The following is a 19,548-nucleotide window of genomic DNA, read 5'->3' on the forward strand; positions in this document are numbered from 1 at the left end:
GTACAAAGTTAAAAATCACACAACAGGCTATAAACCAACAGGTTAAGTGGAAGCACTAGCTTTCGGAGCGCCGGTCCATCATCAGGTTTATTTAAGGCTGCAATAGATTCTTGATCAGTATGGAATTCAAGGGTTGCAGGAAAGTGGAAGTGGTGAATGTTGGATCAGCCATGATCTATTGAATGGCGGAGCATACTTGAGGGGCTGAATGGCCTACCCTGTTCCCATTTCTTATTGTCTTCTGAACTAAGATTGCAATTCTGTGGAGATCATTACATAAAATGTAATGTGAGGATATCGAAGGGGTTAACACGCTAATGAGGTAGAATACTAGTTTCCAACTAAAAATATTTAATCAATGGTGATTTTAGTCTGCTGATTACAATAAATGTCTTAGAGTCATAGACGTGTGCAGCATGGAAATAGACTCTTCAGTACAACCCGTCCACGCCGACCAGATATCCCAACCCAATTGAGTTCCACCTGTCAGCACCCAGCCCATATCCCTCCAAACCCTTCCTATTCATATATCCATCCAAATGCCTTTTAAATGTTGCAATTGTACCAGCCTCCACCACATCCTCTGGCAGTTCATTCCATGCGAATACTACCCTCTGCATGAAAATGTTGCCCCTTAGGTCTCTTTTATATCTTTCCCCTGTCACCCTAAACCTATGTCCTCCAGTTCTGGACCCTCCCACACAAGGGAAAAGACTTTGTCTATTTATCCTATCCATGCCCCTCATAAATTTGTAAACCCCTATAAGGTCAACCCTCAGCTTCCGATGCTCCAGGGAAAACAGCCCCAGCCTGTTCAGCCTCTCCCTGTAGCTCAGATCCTCCAACCCTTGTAAATTTTTTCTGAACCCTTTCACGTTTCCCAACTGTTATATGATTCATTTGAGGTGGCCTCTGGAAGTTTAAATCTTCAGTTTGTAAGGCAATCGTAATGTCTTTCAGGATATTGAAAAATTCATACTAGCACAATAATATTGTTCTTAAATTGGAGAAGAAGCAAGCACATTTGTTGCTCTGAATAACTCCTTAATTAACTCAAAGATTGTATTTAACTAAAGCTTTGGAGATGTGGATGTTGGACTGGGGTGTACAAAGTTAAAAATCACACAACACCAGGTTATAGTCCAATAGGTTTAACAGGTGGTTGTGGAGTATCCACCTGATGAAGGAACAGCGCTCTGAAAGCTAGTGCTTCCAATTAAACTTGTTCGACTACAACCTGGTATTGTGTGATTTTTAACTTTGTATTTATCTAAGGACTTGATGCTGAACATGAGGCGATTTAAATGATAAACACAAACAGTTTTGTCGCCTAAAGTGAGTGAATACTGGGAAAATCATAACATTCTACAGATGTATTTTAAAACTAAGTCAAAGAAACTGAGTTGGGTATTACTAGAAAAGAAACATTGTATTGAAGCTTTGTGTCTTAAACTAATCAGGGCAATTTGCAAGAATATCAATTTGAGGGCAAAACTGCATTGGAAGATAGTGCCAATTGGTTGGCAAAAGTTGACTTTGGTTGGGGATTTGCAATAAAGAATGCACCAATTAATGATGATTGTAGTTCACTGCCAGGCCTTGATTGAATTTTAAACCAGATAGATTGACTCTGATTGGTGAGTGCATTGCTTAAGAAATGAATCAGCAAATTGCAGTCACTTACTTTTCTTGAGTCGAAACAGACACTGTTTTTATATGTTCTTTCTGTCAATATATACGGCTTCCAGGACACACAAATGTGCCACACTGCAAGCCCAATTAACAATTCTAAATTAATTATCAATGTAATTCTTCCCACATTCAGAATTATGCTGCAAATGCTGTCCAACTGCGGAATTCTATCTAATGTTGGTTATTGTTTTGCGAGCTGATTGGGTACAGTCAAAGCCTTACTTTCTTCTGCAATATTTAATTTCTAAACTGCCAAATGGCTAAGATACAAATTTGCACAGTTCAGATAATTAAGATTATCTACATGGAATGCATCCATGCCTTTTGCAATCAAATAATGTCATTGTGACTTTATTATTAGCACTTTGGTAATTATGAAGATATATGATTTTATCCTTTTACTCTTTTCACAGACTGCCCAGACTGTGATGCTGCTTGTTGCTGTGTTTCTTCTGTCTTGGCTGCCCCACCATATCATAAACATGTGGGTTGAATTTGGGTATTTTCCCCTGAACGATGCATCGTTCGCCTTCAGGATCATCTCTCACTGCATGACGTATGGGAACTCCTGCATTAATCCCATAATATATGCATTCCTCTCGGAAAATTTTCGGAAAGCCAGCCGCCAAGTCTTCAGCTGCAAATTCCCTTTCCCACAGCCCATTGAGGAGAAAGTGGTCAGGATTCGAATGGAGAACTTTTCGACAACACCTTCAACAACAAATGCTTGAAGCCATTGCACTTTGTTCTGAGTATTGTGACCAAGCATGGAGGCCATGCCTGTGCACTCTGAAATTGCACATCTGGTGAGAACAAGCAGTCAAAATACTGAATCAAGAACTCAAACGTTCAGAACAATTGATGATGATGATGTCAACAGATGTCAGTATTGTGTTGATCCAGAGGGTTCATGTCCCAAGGCATGTTCATGATATATAAATTAAAAAGGGTTAGCAAATAGCCTAATGGATGGTTCCAGCACTATCTGAAAATCCATTTGAGGCTCAGAAATAGTTAATACAAGTTCTCACTTGTCTGCTTGGGGTTGAGTGAATATGGTGTTCAGTACCCCTGCAGTTTGAGGTATGGAGATATGATGAGATAATTTAAATCACTGAAGAAAATTCTAATCAGTTATATAACTGGCTGTTTTTCAGAATGCTGGTGTATTGACACCAAAAATGAAGTTACACTGAATACTGTCATTTCTATGACAATTTTAGTGTTTATCTTATTTAATATGAAAATGTTGGATTGTTGCTTGTAAATGTGGATGACAACTCAATCCAATTAGCTCAATTTGAATCTAGTTGAATTCCAGACTGGTTTCTAAATTCAGTTTGTTTTGATTTAGACAAGATATGGTTGACTTGATTTAATTTCATCCAGTCAGACTTGATCATTTGTACAAGAAGCTTGACCTTCTAAGAAAGAAACTAGAGTTTCATTCATCAATGTTGCCATAGTTTCACCTGAATAAATTCAATAAATAATTATGATGTTAGTGGCTAAAATGATAGAAGAAACATTTGAAATCGGGCTCTAATCAAGGCCATTGCACTGTAGTTCTGTCAGAGATTTTCATTAGAAATAAATTTCTGAACCAAGTGATTGTCTATTTCAGAGTAATGAATTATTAATCTCACTTTGACTGTTCCAAGTTGACAATTACACAGTGACTGTACTGAGAAGATTAATAGCCAATAAAACTGATTCCAACTTAGCAGAAGAGTGGTTCATACAATGATTTTGCATCCACTTCTCAACCCGGCCCATGCTACTGGGAATGTAGTCAATCTAAGCTATTAAAGGTCCTAAGTAAACACATTTATGCCTTTTCAGTTTAATTTTAAGTTGACATCCAACTGTTTATGATTTTGGTCTTTATTAGCAATTCATCTCAGGCCTCAAAGTCTTACAGCCCGAAACAAACCCTTCAATCCAATACATCCATACTGAAGATAATCTAGTTCCATTTGTCAGTATTCAGACCATATCCTCCAAACCCTTCCTATTCATATATCCATCCAGATACCTTTTTAAATGTTCAAATTGTACCAGCCTCCATCACTTCCCCTGGCAGCTCTGCTTGAAAAAGCTACCCCAGTTCCTTTTCAAATCTTTCCCTTCTCATCCTAAACCTATGCTGTCTAGTTTTGGACTCCCTACCCCCATGAAAATGACCTCCGCTATTCATCATATCCATACCTTTCGTGATTTTATAAACCTCTATAAGGTCACCCCTCAACGATTTAATCCTGGTGCAGCAAGTAATGCTGTTGAGGTTGAGGAAGAGAAGAGACTTTATAATTCATTTTTATTGCCTGAAGTGATTCATTCGCAAACACTGACTTCACCTTTATGACCACGGAAGGGAACAAGTAGGGATAACAAAATAATTTGAATTTTAAACTTAGAGAGAGAAAATCTGCTTTTTTTATCCAATATGTTTAATTCTTCTGCATACTCCAGTGGTTGAAACTACTTGTCAAAGAATAGACTGATGGTATTAAATAACAAACAACTGATGTTACCACATATTTTATTTCCTTTTTGAGGTGGAAGTATCAATTCCACCAAAAGTTCATACTTCCGAGTCACAAGGTGTATTATTCAGAGTTTGTGTGTGTGTCTGTGCAGACCAGTGTGGTGTGCAGTGCGCAAATGAGCTTTTTCTGTTCAAGCAGTGATAATATTGCATAAAAGGTAATGGTTTTAATTCGCTGTCCCACACAGAGGGACACTGAGACTGCAGGAACTATGGCAGCAGGAATGAGCACAGCATGACAGAGGTTTTTCTTAAATTATCTTTACTACGAATTGCATCTAGTCATGATGCATTATGACCAATACTTTGTAAAAACAAGGAAAATAACCTGCTTTAAATAAATAATACATAATTGTACATAACATGGAGAATAAAATGATGTGACAGTAGATATGTTTAAAAGACCGAAAGTCCCACTATGATCTCACGCTTTGATCTTCCTGACAAAGGCTTTTGTTTTATTTTTCAACACTTTGTCACTAAGAAAGGCACAAATAATACTCAGAAAATTGGATGAGTAAACCCCTACTTCTCCCTCTTAATCCTAATCCTGTGATTTTCTTGTTCCCTGCTGAATATTACTACATACCAAAGAGAGTCTCATTAAATCCCCAGATTCTATTCAAATAAAAGGATTTATCAGCTTGACACCACTTTATTGGAAAATGTATTAAAACATCTATTAATTTTATTTGTTTAAAACAGATGTATCTACTGTGTTAATGTCTTCAGTAACATATATCTTCAATAGTTGCTGCTTAGAGTTGCCAATGTTGCAATTCTAATTTTGCAGATGATTTTTCTTTATTTACTTTGGTGCATTTCAAGAAGCTCAAAGAATTTAAAGTTTGTAGAAATTCAGCAACTTCCAGTTAATTAGGCCAAGTGGGAGCAAAGAAATTAACAGTTGTTCCCCCTTTGCTCAAGGAAGAAGTGCCAGGCAAAAGTGAAGACAAATCAAATATCGAACTCAAATGGGATCTATGGGCCAATATTGGAAGTGGGAAAAGTGGCCATTTCAAGATAGGTTCAATACTGCTTTTTCAGATAGATTATGAAGCATTGATGTTGCTACGCAATGAATAGAAGAGTATTGTCAAGCTAGTTCTCATGGATAACGCAAGATATTGTCATTCAATTTATTAAGCAGAGATGCTCAGCATTCCTTTGCTAGATTAGTTAACTTTTCAATATTTATACCATGTATATTTATATAATTTATAATTGACTAATAAACCACTTGTACTGAGAGCTTTGTTTAAGTTTTATGTTGACAGCTTTTCACATTCAGAAAATCAAATTGTACACTCAGATGAGCTCGCAACCATATAATCCTGTTCACAAATTAGTGCAACAAATAATTTTCCTTTCTTCTGCCATGCTTGTTATGTCTAAATTAGTTTAAAATCTTTAAAGTGTTTAAAAATCTTTGTATTCCTAATCTCCAGCCTTTTTTATTATTGATAGGAATAGAATACTGAGCAAATCAGTGAGAGCTGAAAAGTTACAGAGGTCAGAGGGCAAAGTGGAGGCAGACCTCATTTTTTACTCGAAGAGTCCCTCCTCCCTACCTTTTATCTCAGCCTGCTTGGCTCTCTCTCTCTTATTCCTGATGAAGGGCTTATGCTCGAAACGTTGAATTCTCTATTCCTGAGATGCTGCCTAACCTGCTGTGCTTTGACCAGCAACACATTTGCAGCTGTGATCTCCAGCATCTGCAGACCTCATTTTTTACTGAAAGACTGGTTGACCTAGGAATTACTGGATGATGATAACACTGACACAATGCAGTTGTGATGAGCTACAGTGGGAGTGAGAGGGTAGTGCAAGGCAGACATACTTGGCATGCCATGCCAACAGATTTCCTGGCAGGTGTGGCTCCAAGCAGCAAAACCATGCTTTTCAATAAGACTTTAATTATTAACTAATTAAACGCTATCAAATCTGGTAGTTCAACACTGCAGCCTTGCATTCTGTGATTCTGATAGAAATTGTCGGGCTGGATTGTAATGTAACCTGTTGTGTTGGGAAATATCGTGGTTGTGCACACTTCAGCCTGGGAGAGGCTACCTGTCTGCCTCCTAACGGTTTGAAAATATCCTGATATTAAGCTAAAGGAAGGAACAACCCATAAGGGAAACGTACCTGCTTGCAGGGTGTTGTCATTAGTTTATAATTGACATCAATCATCCAAGCCCACGCCAATTTAATGGCAGCGCAACTGTATGCTACTGTGCACCAAGATATTTTCATTGCTCTTTGATATTCAAGAGCTCCTTTAATTAGTACAACTGGTCATTACAGTATCCATCATCCACATACATTAATGTCCACTGTAACACTTTATCAGCATGTAATTACAAATTCACATCTGAAATCTTGGTGGAAAGAACTAGCTAGCACCATTCAAACAAAAATTAAGCTGCATAAACTTTCTGGGATTCTCAGATCTCTCAACCTTTGCAAATAACCATTTAAGGTTATTGAGGAGATGTTTAAACTGTACTAATCCAAACAGGAATGCTGAGGCATCTTTATGGTAATGGTTTCCTGGAGCTAACAGAGAGAAATTTGCAAACTGAGGATGAAAAGAAAATATAATGAATGAGTAAAATAGTTGTTTTTCAAATGCAGTCTATTGTGATAACTTTATGGATAAATTTTTGTCAGTTTGGTAGAATGACTAAAAGCCTGAGTTCAGACAGAATAGGATGGCTTCTGTAACCGACACAAATAACGTGTTTCTTCACATATTCGTTGAAAGAGGTTTTCATGATATTGCTACTAATTATAAATAACTGAACAAGGCAAGTTTTGTTTTGAAGTTCTGCACAGCTGTTCAAACATATACATTTTTAACTTTTACTTGCATAATCTTAGAAATATTTAATATTGTCTACTGTCTTTGGTTGCCTGAAAGAAACAGCAACTAAAGCTTGGATGTGTACAAAATCAAGGATCAGTGTTGTTCAGCATCCATTAGTATTTGTGAGTTTTAAAAATAATTCCTGCAAGTCAGAATAATACACTTATGACTGAGATTTATAAAGTGAATTGACATTTGCAAGAAAGACTGAAATCCTAAGGTTCCTTTAAAATATTTTAATGTATATTCAATACAGATTTGCAGTGTTTAAGATTTTACATGACAACAAATTGTACAGTTCTCTGGATTAATGATTCCATGAAGGTACATGATTCTACTTTGATAATGTTGTTCAAGTACACTGTCTGCATTGTGAGTTGATAATGTTGAGCTGTTTATGGTTGACATTATTAAATTGTTACTGGTACACCAACTCTAGAGCCATTGCTGAAAAATGTTTTCATTTCTTGAGTTTTTTATTTCCTAAAGCATGCAAAAAAGCAGAAATCTCTAAGTGGGTTCAAGTGAATAAGAGAAAAAACTGCAGGTGCTGGAAGTTAAGACCAAAAACAAATTGCTGGAGAAACGCAGCAGGTCTGGCAGCATCTGTGGACAGAACACAGAGTTAACGTTTCAGGTCAAATGCCCTGAAACATTAACTCTGATTTCTCTCCTCAGATGCTGCCAAACCTGCTGTGATTTTTCAGCAATTTCTGTTTTGGTTTCAAATGAAGAAGACTTGTCATCTTAAAATAATCTTCTAACAGTGATCTGTGGAACTTTGCCCCATCCATGATGGTTCAGTAGAAAAAGCTTGCCAGTGCATTGATGCAGAAATATGATACTGGGAGACATCTTGTGAAGTGAGTTCCCAATCTCAGTCAAAAGGTACCATGTGGGATGAGGGGCATGATTTAATGAGGGCAACCGGCATCTTGCCTGTTGGCTGGAAAGTTGGTGATAGCCCTATAATGCTGCTTTTAGGGAAAGCATGCCGTAGTAAATGGCACTTACCTGGACAATGGTGGACTTTCTACTCAATCAAATATTCTGGGAACTGAAGCCCCAGTCATCATAGCTGTCAGCTGTTCAATGACAACACCAGCAGAGAAGTGGTTGCTGCTGCTAGTTTATCTCTCATCCAAGGCCAAGGATTGTTGCTGGGGCACAGGTGAGCAATAGCATTTGTGGGGTCAAGGAGTGTGTATTTTAGGGATGGGGGACCAGCAGCAAAGGACGGAGATGGCTGTCATGGGCATCCATCTTTCCCAGCATCTGATCCCATGATGAGGTACTAAGATCCTCACCATGCTGACAACTTTCCTCAAGGAGCTGACAAGCAAACACGTGTGTCAATGCTTCACACGTGACAAGATGTCATACACCACTGGGTCATATGGCAAGGCGTGGGGAGGGGGTGGGGGATGTGAGGCCCCAACTACCCACTTAAAGGTATCAATGGAACAGTGTGGGAAATGGTATGGAGCCAAGAGAGTCCTCAGCCCAACCCCACAATCACTACCATCCATTCCACAGCCCCAATTATACATGAACACACACACACCACCAATCACACTGTGGGGAGGACATTACATACTGACCAAGTTGTTTTCCTGCAGGGAAGGAGAGAAACATGAGAAATTAATGAACACTGGCATTGCTATTCCTGCAAATTATCACAAAAATGGTTCAGAATTCATAGAAAATTGGTAGGAGGAAAACAGATCATCCTAAATAGATTTGGCCTAAAAAGACTTAATTTTTGGGACATTCACTTGAGATAACTAGTACTTTAAAAGACATTTTAAAGTACTAGTTATCTCAAGCAAATGTTCCAAAAATTAAGTCTTTGTTCGTTAAAATTCAGAATTGGAATAACAACATTTTTTTTCTAGTCACACTTCAACTTTTCTGATGAGCCAGATGTTCATTTAGTTATTTCTAGAATTATTTAAGAATGTAATTAAATCTTAGCTGTCCACCATCCTCTCATTGTGCCTTACATCTTGATGCCATGATTAAAAATAATTTTGCATTATTTATGAAGTCAAGTCCTCAAATATTTATCAGTTTTCTTCATATGAATTCACAAGCACTCAAAATCCTATTAACTTTTCAAAAGCAGACATGTTAATTCTTCTAAAATGATTTTGGCTAATTGTGACGATTAAAATACAATCGACATGGAGGTGTTAGTGTTGGACTGGAACGGACGAAGTCAGCAGACACACAACGCCAGGTTATAGTCCAACAGGTTTATTTGAAATCACAAGCTCTCAGGAGCAGCGCTCCAAAAGCCTGTGATTCTAAATAAACCTTTAGACTATGACTTGGTATTGTGTGGCTGCTGACTTAAAATACAATTAGACAAGAATTTGTAATTGTGGTTTTGAATTAAAATATGTTTACATATTTGCTTTTGGTGCAAGAACAGACTGCTCAGAGTTAAAACGAGTGCAGGATAACACAAGAGAGCCTGGAACTCACTGCCTGAAATGAAAATAGAGGCAGAAACCCTGAACACATTTGAAAGTACTTGGAAATGCTGTAACAAGTCCATGGACCAAAATCTGAACAGTAGGATTTCATTGAATAGCGGTTTCTCAGCTAGGTCAAGCAATGGGCCAAATGGCCTCCTCCTTCAATTAAGCATCTAAGATTCTGTAAAAGACAGACCTGTAGAATTAGAACAGCCATTTATCCTATCAATAACTTGCAATTGTATAGTGCCCTTAACCCAGTGAAATGTGCCAAAATGCACCACACAAGTGTTAGCAAACACTGAAATATAACAAAAGCTATTTAGAGCCATGACCAAAGCTTGGTTAATGAGGAAGATTTTGAGGAACTTCTTAAAGGAGATTGAGAGGCAGAGACATTAAGTGAAGATTGAGATCCAGCATGATTTATAAGGTGCAGGTCATGCTTGACAAAACTTGACTTTTATTTTGAAGAGCATGAAGCAAACAAGGGAATGTCTACGGATGGTATTTATATGGATTTGGAGAGAGACTTTAATGAGGTCCCTCACTGAGTGAGCTGGCTAAAGTTGAAGTTTAAGAATAATAGACAAATTATTGCACTGGCAAGGAATCTGGCTGAGCAGAACACAATAGGAATAATGAGCAGGTCCCCAAATCAGCAGGAAATTATTGAAGGTGTCCCACTACTTATCACTAATTTAATGATGGAATAGAAAGTGACATATCCCAACTTGCTGATGGCATAAAGACAGGCAACATCATAAGCAGAGACATGTGCAAAACGGGATTCCAATGTAGGCAAATCAGAGGTCATCCAATTTGGACCTAAAAAGGATACAGCAAGAGATTTTTCTGAATTACAATGCTCGAAATTATCATGCTAGAATTTATCTGCCATGTTTAATTCCAATTCTACTGGACTTACTCAGTTCCTTACATCAGTTATACAAACTATTACAACTAATCAAGGATGAACTCTGACCTGCTCTTGCAGCACCTTTTACAGCCAAACAGGGGCAGATGAAGTTTTATTAAGCTCAACATGATTTGATGTAGTTTGGGAAGGGAAATCAGGGCAGGACTTAGACATTTAATGGTAGAGTCCTGAGGAGTGTTGCCAGAGACCTTGTTCCTTGAAGGTGGTGTCACTGGTAACAGGGTACTTAAGCAGGTGTTTCATATACTCATTGCTCTAACCAATAAAGTGCAAGAGCTGGGATGTCATTTTGTGACTGTACAGGTCATTGGTTAGGCCACTTTTGGAATACTACCTTCAGTTCTAGTCTCTCTGCTATAGGAAAGATATTGTTAAACTTGAAAGGCTGCAGAAACGATTTACAAGGATCTGGCCAGGGTTAGAGAGTTTGAGCTATAGGGTAAGGCTGAATAGACAGGGCTTTTATCCTACTGGAGTGTAGAGGCTGAGGGGTGACCTTATAGAGTTATAAAATCACAGGAGCATGGGGAGGGTTATCAGACAAGATCTTTTTCCCAGGGTAGAAGATTGCAAAGTTAGAGGGCATAAGTTTAAGGTGAAAGGGGAAAATAATTTAAAAAGGGACCTAAGGGGTAACCTTTTCTCACAGAGGGTGATGCATGATGGAATGAGCTGCCAGAAGTAGTGGTGGAGGCTGGTACGATTACAACATTTAAAAGGCATCTGAATGGGTACATGAATAAGAAGGGTTCAGAGGAATATGGGCCAAATGTTGGCAAATGGAACTAGATTAATTTAAAACAGCATGGTTCAGTTGGAATGAAGGGTCTACTTCTGTGCTGCACATCTCTGTGAAATTCAGAAGTGCTTTATAGACCTTTGGTAAACAGCAAGCTCTGTGAGGTGATAAACACAAGCAAGTGCTCATTAGTGAAGGTGGCAGAGGAAATAATATTGGTAAGGAATTGGGGAGGACTCCTGTGATTATCTTTGAAATAACAGCAGGCAATCAGAGCTTCGGTTTGACTTCTCCATTCAGCACCCCCTCAGGACTTCAGCATTATAGATTTTGTGCTGCAGTCATGTTTGAAGTCAGCCCAAGAGGTGATTGCTCAGCCACACCTTGGATAACAGGATACCCTGTTCTAACGCACAGTACCATCCATCGCTCTACTTTTATGCCTTGGGCAACTGACAGTGTGGAGTTTGTACATTCTCCCCATGTCTGTGTGGGTTTCCCACTGGTGCTCTGGTTTCCTCCCACAATCCAAAGATGTGCAGGCCCAGTGAACTAGTCATGCTAAATTGCCCATTGTGTTAGGAACATTAGTCAGGGGTAAACGTAGGTGAATGAGTCTAGGCAGGTTACTCTTCGGAGGGTCGGTGTGGATTTGTTGGGCTGAATGGCCTTTTTCCATACTGTAGGAAATCTAATCTAATCTTAAGAGAATTACAAAAAGTCAATTAGACAGCCCTCTCAAGGTACTTAAATTCAGGTCAGGGTGACAACGCATATATGCCTTTGTGGTTCCACCTCTCTCAGAAGGCCTCTACTATACTGGTGGACTTCTCATGATCCCTCTCCAAGCACAATACAGCCATGGCAGAGAGGAGACACCCACACTATGACTCCTCCACTGCTAGCTGCCCAGACCTGTTGATATCCACCTATGAAAGGTCGAGGAGCAGGCGTTTTGAGCTGCCAGCGGCCCCTCCAAAACAAAATCCTGCATAGGTTGCCCACAGATTGGGAGCATGGGGTAGAGGTCCAACCAATAAAGTTAAAAAGCATCCCCTTGAAATAGCTGCAAATAAAAGCATGAGAACATGAAAATCCAGGCCACCGCAATGATATTTAGAAGGTATCCAGTAAGCCTACTTAAATGCTTATTGCAGCTGCATGCACCACTCTCCAGCCCAGGTTCCCAGTGGGAAAGAGGGAGGATTCCCTTGTATGAAGCCCTTCACAAAAGAACAAATTACTACAGATGGTGGAATCTGTACTGAAAACAAAAAATAAATTGCTGGATATCACAGCAGGTCAGGCAGCATCCATGAAGATCGAGAAAGCTAATATTTCGAGTCTGGATGACTCTTCATCAGAGCTGATGTGAAGTCTGGAGGGCAGCAGTACTTATGCAATAGTGGGTTGTAAAGAGTGCTGGTGCACGTTAAGTAATCAGCACCTTAGACTAGGCACTTTACAACCTCCTGGACTAAATGAGTTCAATACCTTCAGATTGTAAACAGACCCCCATTTCTTCCCTTTCTCAGCTTTACTTGTTGCATTCTCTGTCACCATGTCCTCTTCCCCCTCCCCAGTGGTCAAAAGTGATCTCCAGTGATCTAAAAAGATCTTTATTGAAACCTGCCTGGAAAGTAGAGCTGTTTAAAACATATTTTATCCCCAAATTACACTATTATTTAACACGTTTAGAAGCTTCACAAAATTACCTTAACAGATTAGATACAATAATTTGGGGCTTCATTAAAGAGTTTACATCTGCTACAGTCTATTACGGATGGCATTTTATATGCCCGTTATAAAGAGGGCGGACTCGGATAAACAAGTTAGCAATTTTAATTCCAATCGCAGTAATAAGTATGAGGCTTTTGCGAGATCCTCTGATGAGATACTACAGGCCTCATTCCAAATTTAATGAATCTGAAATATCAGAAAGAATTACAGAACTGAGTAAGCTGAAGATTCTTATTGACACCTGGAATCCTCAAATTAACACCCAGTTAGATGGATCCAGGACTACACAGCATGCAGATAATTGTGAAGAGATAGAAGAGACCATTAGGAGAAATTATGATAAATGGAGGGAATTAGAGGTACAGAAGTGGATGGCATTGCCCAGTCAAGGGGTTGGCATCCACTAATTTAATTGGACTAGATCACTATTATATACGAAGACATCGAAGGTCATCAATACTATTTGACTAAGAACCAATTTATATCCCACAAGGGTAACTCTATCCGATGGAAGGCCTTTAAGTAGTAAGAACTGTAGGCGATGCAATGTAGCCATAGAAATGGTTCCTTTATCCCATGATAAAGAACATGAGGATTAAAGAGGCACAACAAAATTGTAGGAGCACTAACTCAATTTACAAAGAAAAAATATTGGACAATCTTTATTGAACTCCATTTAAAAGATATGGAAGGGAAGCTATGGATTCCTGATCTAATCTTGTGTAAGGATAATCGAGTAGTATTAGTGTACGTCACTATACGGTTCGAGAATGAAAATGACTCGTTGGAAGTAGCATGGGAAGAGAAGGTACAGAAGTATCAACACTTAAAGGAGGTGATTTTGGACCTAACTAAAGGTGCCATTATATCCTTTTATGGCTTTGTGATAAGAGCAAGGGGCAAATGGTAGGAGAAGAATAATGAAGACATTTGGAATTGAACATTATAAGGCATTTGCCAGAGAGATAATTAGTCTTACAACTTCTCTAACGTTGGAGTTACTTTGGATTTTTATGGACTTCTTATAGGATCACTAATTTTAGTTTTAAATTTATTTTAGATACAATTTTATTAAACTGCTTTTAATAATTTTAATATTTTAGTAATTGTATTTTAAAGCACAGTTAAGGTGGAGGGTAATTATGTGATAAATGAAATTTTCACTAAACAAAACAGAGGATGATAGCAAGAGGTAACTAAGCTGTTGGTTTTACAACCCTTGCTCAATCCTCACTTCGTGTAATCTAAACAATGACAGGAACCGTCCCCTTTAACACCTGGCTGTGGTGAAGCTAGATCGGGATTTTCTCTTGCGTTGACGAGCGACAATAACAAAACTCGAAACAGACACGACCCACGCAATAGATGGAGAGTGTTCAATATAGCCAAATGCCTCATCATCTAATTAGTCATACTTGAATGGATGAACGAGATTCCCACTGTCCTTACCTAATATCTAGGGAAACCATAGCCAAAGGAACGGGCTTGGCAGAATTAGCAGGGAAAGAAAATCCTGTTGAGCTGCCTGGCACCGTGAAGAGACAGGAGAGGTGGAGAATAAGTGGGAGGCTTCAGCCGCCACTGAAATACCACTACTCAGTTTTTTTTCTTCCTATGCTTTTTTCCTTTCCAGTCTGGCAGTTAGAAACACCTTTGTTCTGCCATTCTCACACTGATCACTTAATGTGTGCTATCGCCAGTCTCCCTCTCCCAGCCCTCCACTCCATCCCCACGAGCGATAGCATGAATGCTGTCCCTCTACATTTCACCTCAGTTCTGATGAAGAGTCATCTAGACTCGAATCATCAGCTGGCGCTCACTTTCCACGGATCCTGCCACTGTGATCTCCCTCACCTGAGAACTGTGTGGGTGGAAAGTAGAATATAGAGGATAGTCAGGGAAGGCAGGCAGCAGCCAGGCATCGGTGATTTTTACAAAAGATAGAATTAAAGTTAACATTCAGCAGCAAGTCAAACATTTTACTTAAATAATATTTAATGACAAAATCAAGCTGTTACAGTGACGATTCTACAAAAGGTTCTGGAGAGAGTTCATTTCTGTTTTGGTTGAATTGCCCTGCTGTGCTTCTCTTTGCAGGCTGCTTGATTTCAGACTCCAGACCCGGCAGCACCAGCTTCTGCCGAGCGGCAGTCTCAATTTTTTGGACCAGTTCAACCTCCCAGGGTTGTGTCACAAAACTAACGACGGTGCCCACAACCTTGCTGCCAACCCGGCCCACTCGCCCAGCGCGGTGGATGTAGTCACACAGAGTCAGGGGGAAGTCGTAATTAATTACAACACCCACCCTCTGAGTGTCCAATCCACGAGATGCAATGTCAGTGCAGAGAAGGACATCTATCAGCCCCTGCTGGAAGGTGCTGAAGATGCCACTGCGTTTCGCAGCTTGCATGCTTCCTTGGAGACGGGAGTGTTTGATCCCATGGTCGTCTAGGACATAGCCAAGCCAATTAACTGTTGAGGCACTGTTGCAAAACACCAGAACTCCAGCTTTCTGGACCACCAACTCCTTTAGCATTTGCAGCAAGTCACTGGCTTTCTCCGTCCGCTTGACCTTCAGGAATTTCTGTTTGACATGGGGCATGATGCGGTGCAGCTCCTTGCTCTTTATGGTGATGATGCTGCCCAGGTCAGTGACCTTGCTGAGCAGTTCCCCCACTCCGCCTGGGAAAGTGGCTCCTGTCACCACCAGCTGGGCTTTCCTACCCGGCCCATTGCTCTCCCGGGGATGGCTCGCAATCTGGCAGTGCCGGAGGATACCCTCCAGCAGGTCCACGAAACTTTCATCGAACAGAGTATCCGCTTCATCCAGCACCAGGAAGCTCAGGCCGCCCAGGCTGACCAAGTCTCTCCTTAGTGCTTTCCAGAACGCCCCGGGCGTGGACACCAGCAGGTCGATGGGCCCTCGGGACAGACTCAGCTTCAACTTGCCCATACCCCGGCCGCCGCACACCGCCCGCACGTTCAACTTCAAGTCAGCGGCCAGCGTTCGGGCCACGCGTTGGAGCTGCTCGGCCAGCTCCCGAGAGGGAACCACCACCAGGCCGCGCAGCCCGTCACTCTCGCGGGCTTCCCCTACCGCCCTCTCTCGGGTCAGGCTCTGCAGGATGGGCAGGAGATAACTCAAGGTCTTGCCGCTGCCGGTCTCGGCCGCACACAGCACATTGCTGCCCCTCAACAGAGCGGTAATGGTCCGGACTTGCAGTCGGTTAGGCTGGGAAATACCCATCCCGTCCAGGGCGTCCTGCAGTTCCTTGCATAGCCCCAAAGAGCTGAAACTTCGCGGCTTGTCCCACTGCTCCTCTCCCGGACAAGAGGGTGGCTGGCTCCGGGTGTTGTTAATAACAAAATAATCTCCTGCCGCCTTCCTGTGCTTCCAGCCCTTGGAGACCAGGGGCACTGTGTCGAACTTGCCGAACGTGTAGCCGGAGTGCTGGTTCAGCTCAGGCCGCTTGCCCATGATGAGTAGCCGCCCCGGTCTGGCCAGCCTCAGCGCCGGCACCTTGCTCCCCGCCACTCGCTTCAGCCTCCGCTCCACCCGCAGCCGTGTCTTCTGGGGGATGCGGATGACAGGCAACTCGCCGCTCGGAGCGGCATCGTCCGAGAAGCCAGAGGCCAGGCACTTGCGGAGCAGCGTCCCGCACTGAATGGCCGGAGTTCCGGGGCTCTGCGGCTGAAGAAGGAATCTCAAGCCCAACTTCAACATAGTTCCTGGGGTGGGAATGGGAGAATCCCCTCCCCGCGCGACAGCCCTGGAACACTAGCTCCTCAAAACTCGAAAATGGAACGGGGGCTCCCCTCCCCGCGCGACAGCCCTGGAACACTCAGCTCCTCAAAACTCGAAAATGGAACGGGGGCTCCCCTCCCCGCGCGACAGCCCTGGAACACTCAGCTCCTCAAAACTCGAAAATGGAACGGGGGATCCTCTCCCCGCGCGACAACCCTGGAACACTCTGCTCCTCAAAACTCGAAAATGGAACGAAGCGGCGCCTAGAAATGACGTTCCGGAAATGATCGCTACCAATTCCCCCCACGTGTTTCTGGTGTGCGGCAGTTACACCCTTCCCAGGGCAGCCCTGTGAGTTTGGCATCAAATTGTATACAAGGTAAGGGCTACTTTAAATACAGGTATATATTATACTGCCTCGACTCTTGCCGTGAAGGTGATATCTGTATATAACGCGTCTCGATCTACACAGGGAACTCCGCTGCCTCCTGAACGGAGACTCCTGGGTCTTGAATATCCTGGGTCCCCCATAAATGGACTTTGTTGAAGTTTTGTGGAGATCATCCAGTCTTTATTTTCTATTAATTAAGCAGAATAAATATAGGACTTTATTTTTTTAAAGCCAATCATTGTAGTTTACTGTAGTCCATCTTGAATTATCATCACTGATTTTCGGTCAACCGAAAACAATTGCTGTGATTATTTTGGAAAACAGGTCCCTTAGTGACCTATATTTTGTTTTCTTGCCTACACTTCATGGCATTTAATCATTCTGTTCCTCCATCTACCACTGCCCTTGCCCATTTTTGTTTCTTTGTTCATATCCTTGGCTCTCTACTTGTTAATTTTCATTTACAAAAGCAAATTATAATGCTGGAGATCTGATTTATTTCCCAAATTTTATCTGTTTATTTTTTGTATGAACATGGAGGACGTTGGACTGAAGCTGTGCAAGAGTTTTCTATCCTTTTATAATTGGAATGCCAGTGTTTGTCACTTTGGATGTTGAGAAATCGAACAGTACAGTACAGAAACTGGCCCTTCCGCTCACCATGTCTGTGCTGACCATGATGCCATTCTAAAGTAATTCCTACCTGCATATAGTCCATATCCCTCTATTTCCTGCCAGTTCATGTGTCTGTCTAAATGTCTCTTAAACTTTGCAACCATATCTGCTTCTACTTCCTTCCCGGCAGCATAGTCCAGGCACCTAACACCCTCTATGTAGACAAAAAATTAACTTGCACATCTCCTTTTAAACTTTTTCACACTCACCTTAAACTAATGCCCTCTAGTATTTGATATTTCACTTTTGGGGGAACAAAAAATTATGTCTATTCACCTTAACCATGTCTCTCATAATTTTATATATTTCAATCAGATCGCCTCTCAGCCTCTGATGTTCTAGTGAAAGCAGTTCAAGTTTATCCAACCTCTCCTAATGCTACTACAACTTTTTTGCACTATCTTCAAAGTCTCCTTGTCCTTCCTATAATGTGGGATGAAGACTGCACACAACACTCCAGATATAGTGGATAGCGTTACCTCAGATTACGACAGGATCTGGACCAGATAGGCCAATGGTCTGAGAAGTGGCAGATGGAGTTTAATTCAGACAAATGCGAGGTGCTGCATTTTGGGAAAGCAAATCTTAGCAGGACTTATACACTTAATGGTAAGGTCCTAGGGAGTGTTTCTGAACACATAACTGCTTGGAAGTGGAGTCACAGGTAGATAGGATAGTGAAGAAGGTGTTTGGTATGCTTTCCTTTATTGGTCAGAGTATTGAGTACAGGAGTTGGGAGGTCATGTTGCAGCTGTACAGGACATTGGTTAGGCCACTTTTGGAATATTGCGTGAAATTCTGGTCTCCTTCCTATCGGAAAGATGTTGTGAAACTTGAAAGGGTTCAGAAAAGATTTACAAGGATGTTGCCAGGGTTGGAGGATTTGACCTACAGGGAGAGGCTGAACAGTCTGAAGCATCGGAGGCTGAGGGGTGACCTTATAGAGGTTTACAAAGTTATGAAGGGCATGGATAGGATAAATAGACAAAGTCTTTTCCCTGGGGTTGGGGAGTCCAGAACTAATGGCATAGGTTTAGGGTGAGAGGGGAAAGACATAAAAGAGACCTAAGGGGCAACGTTTTCACGCAGAGGGTGGTACGTGTATGGAATGAGCTGCCAGAGGATGTGGTGGAGGCTGGTACAATTGTAGCATTTGAGAGGCATTTGGATGGGTATATGAATCGGAAAGGTTTGGAGGGATATGGGCCAGGTGCTGGTAGGTGGGACTAGATTGGGTTGGGATATCTGGTCGGCATGGATGGGTTGGATGGCAGGGTCTGTTTCCATGCTGTACATCTCGATGACTCTATATGGGCCAACTAAAGTTTCATCTGGCTGAAGTAACAGAATTTGTGCAACAGCAACATTAAACTCTCTAAAAGGATCCAAAGGTTGGTTAACTCAGTTGGCTGGTTTGCAATGCAGAGGGATGCTAATAGCATGGATTCCATTCAGTTACCATGAAAGGAAGGAGTAAATTACTGCAGATGCTGGACTCTCTACTGAAGGCAACAAATGCTAGAGGTCAGCAATGGATCAGACAGCATCCATGGAGAGAGAGCAAGCAACATTTTGAGTCTCGATAACACTTCATTAGAGCTGATGTGAAGTATGGAGGGGCAGCATTTATGCTATATTTTGGGATGGGGTAGTGGGTGTATGGTGCTGGTGGCAAAATAGATGTTAATAGTTCAGATTAGATGATGGTAATGTGAGAATGGCAGATCAATAG

General features: G+C 41.4%; 3 protein-coding genes across 3 annotated transcripts in view; 2 read left to right on the forward strand and 1 right to left on the reverse strand.

Annotated features, from left to right (window-relative positions):
- Positions 1-7,529, forward strand: part of galr1b (galanin receptor 1b) — a 42,012-nt gene extending 34,483 nt beyond the window's left edge. The window contains exon 3 of the mRNA XM_060838145.1: positions 2,106-7,529. Within this exon, the coding sequence (XP_060694128.1) occupies positions 2,106-2,423 (318 nt within the window). The 3' untranslated portion in view covers positions 2,424-7,529. The remainder of the gene's footprint in view (positions 1-2,105) is intronic.
- Positions 7,530-14,982: 7,453 nt separating this feature from the next.
- Positions 14,983-17,016, reverse strand: ddx28 (DEAD (Asp-Glu-Ala-Asp) box polypeptide 28). Its single transcript, XM_060837732.1, has one exon. The coding sequence runs from the start codon at positions 16,727-16,729 to the stop codon at positions 15,020-15,022; it is 1,710 nt and encodes a 569-aa protein (XP_060693715.1). The 5' UTR covers positions 16,730-17,016; the 3' UTR covers positions 14,983-15,019.
- A 57-nt stretch (positions 17,017-17,073) lies between these two features.
- dus2 (dihydrouridine synthase 2) overlaps positions 17,074-19,548 on the forward strand; it is a 109,710-nt gene continuing 107,235 nt past the window's right edge. Inside the window, exon 1 of the mRNA XM_060837733.1 lies at positions 17,074-17,129. The gene's annotated coding sequence lies outside the window, so the exon portion shown is untranslated. The remainder of the gene's footprint in view (positions 17,130-19,548) is intronic.

Source organism: Hemiscyllium ocellatum, chromosome 17, assembly GCF_020745735.1.
Source record: "Hemiscyllium ocellatum isolate sHemOce1 chromosome 17, sHemOce1.pat.X.cur, whole genome shotgun sequence".
Taxonomy (NCBI): domain Eukaryota; kingdom Metazoa; phylum Chordata; class Chondrichthyes; order Orectolobiformes; family Hemiscylliidae; genus Hemiscyllium; species Hemiscyllium ocellatum.

Coding starts and splice junctions, on each gene's coding strand:
- ddx28 (XM_060837732.1), bottom strand. CDS start 16,729: ATGTTGAAGTTGGGCTTGAGATTCCTTCTTCAGCCGCAGAGCCCCGGA.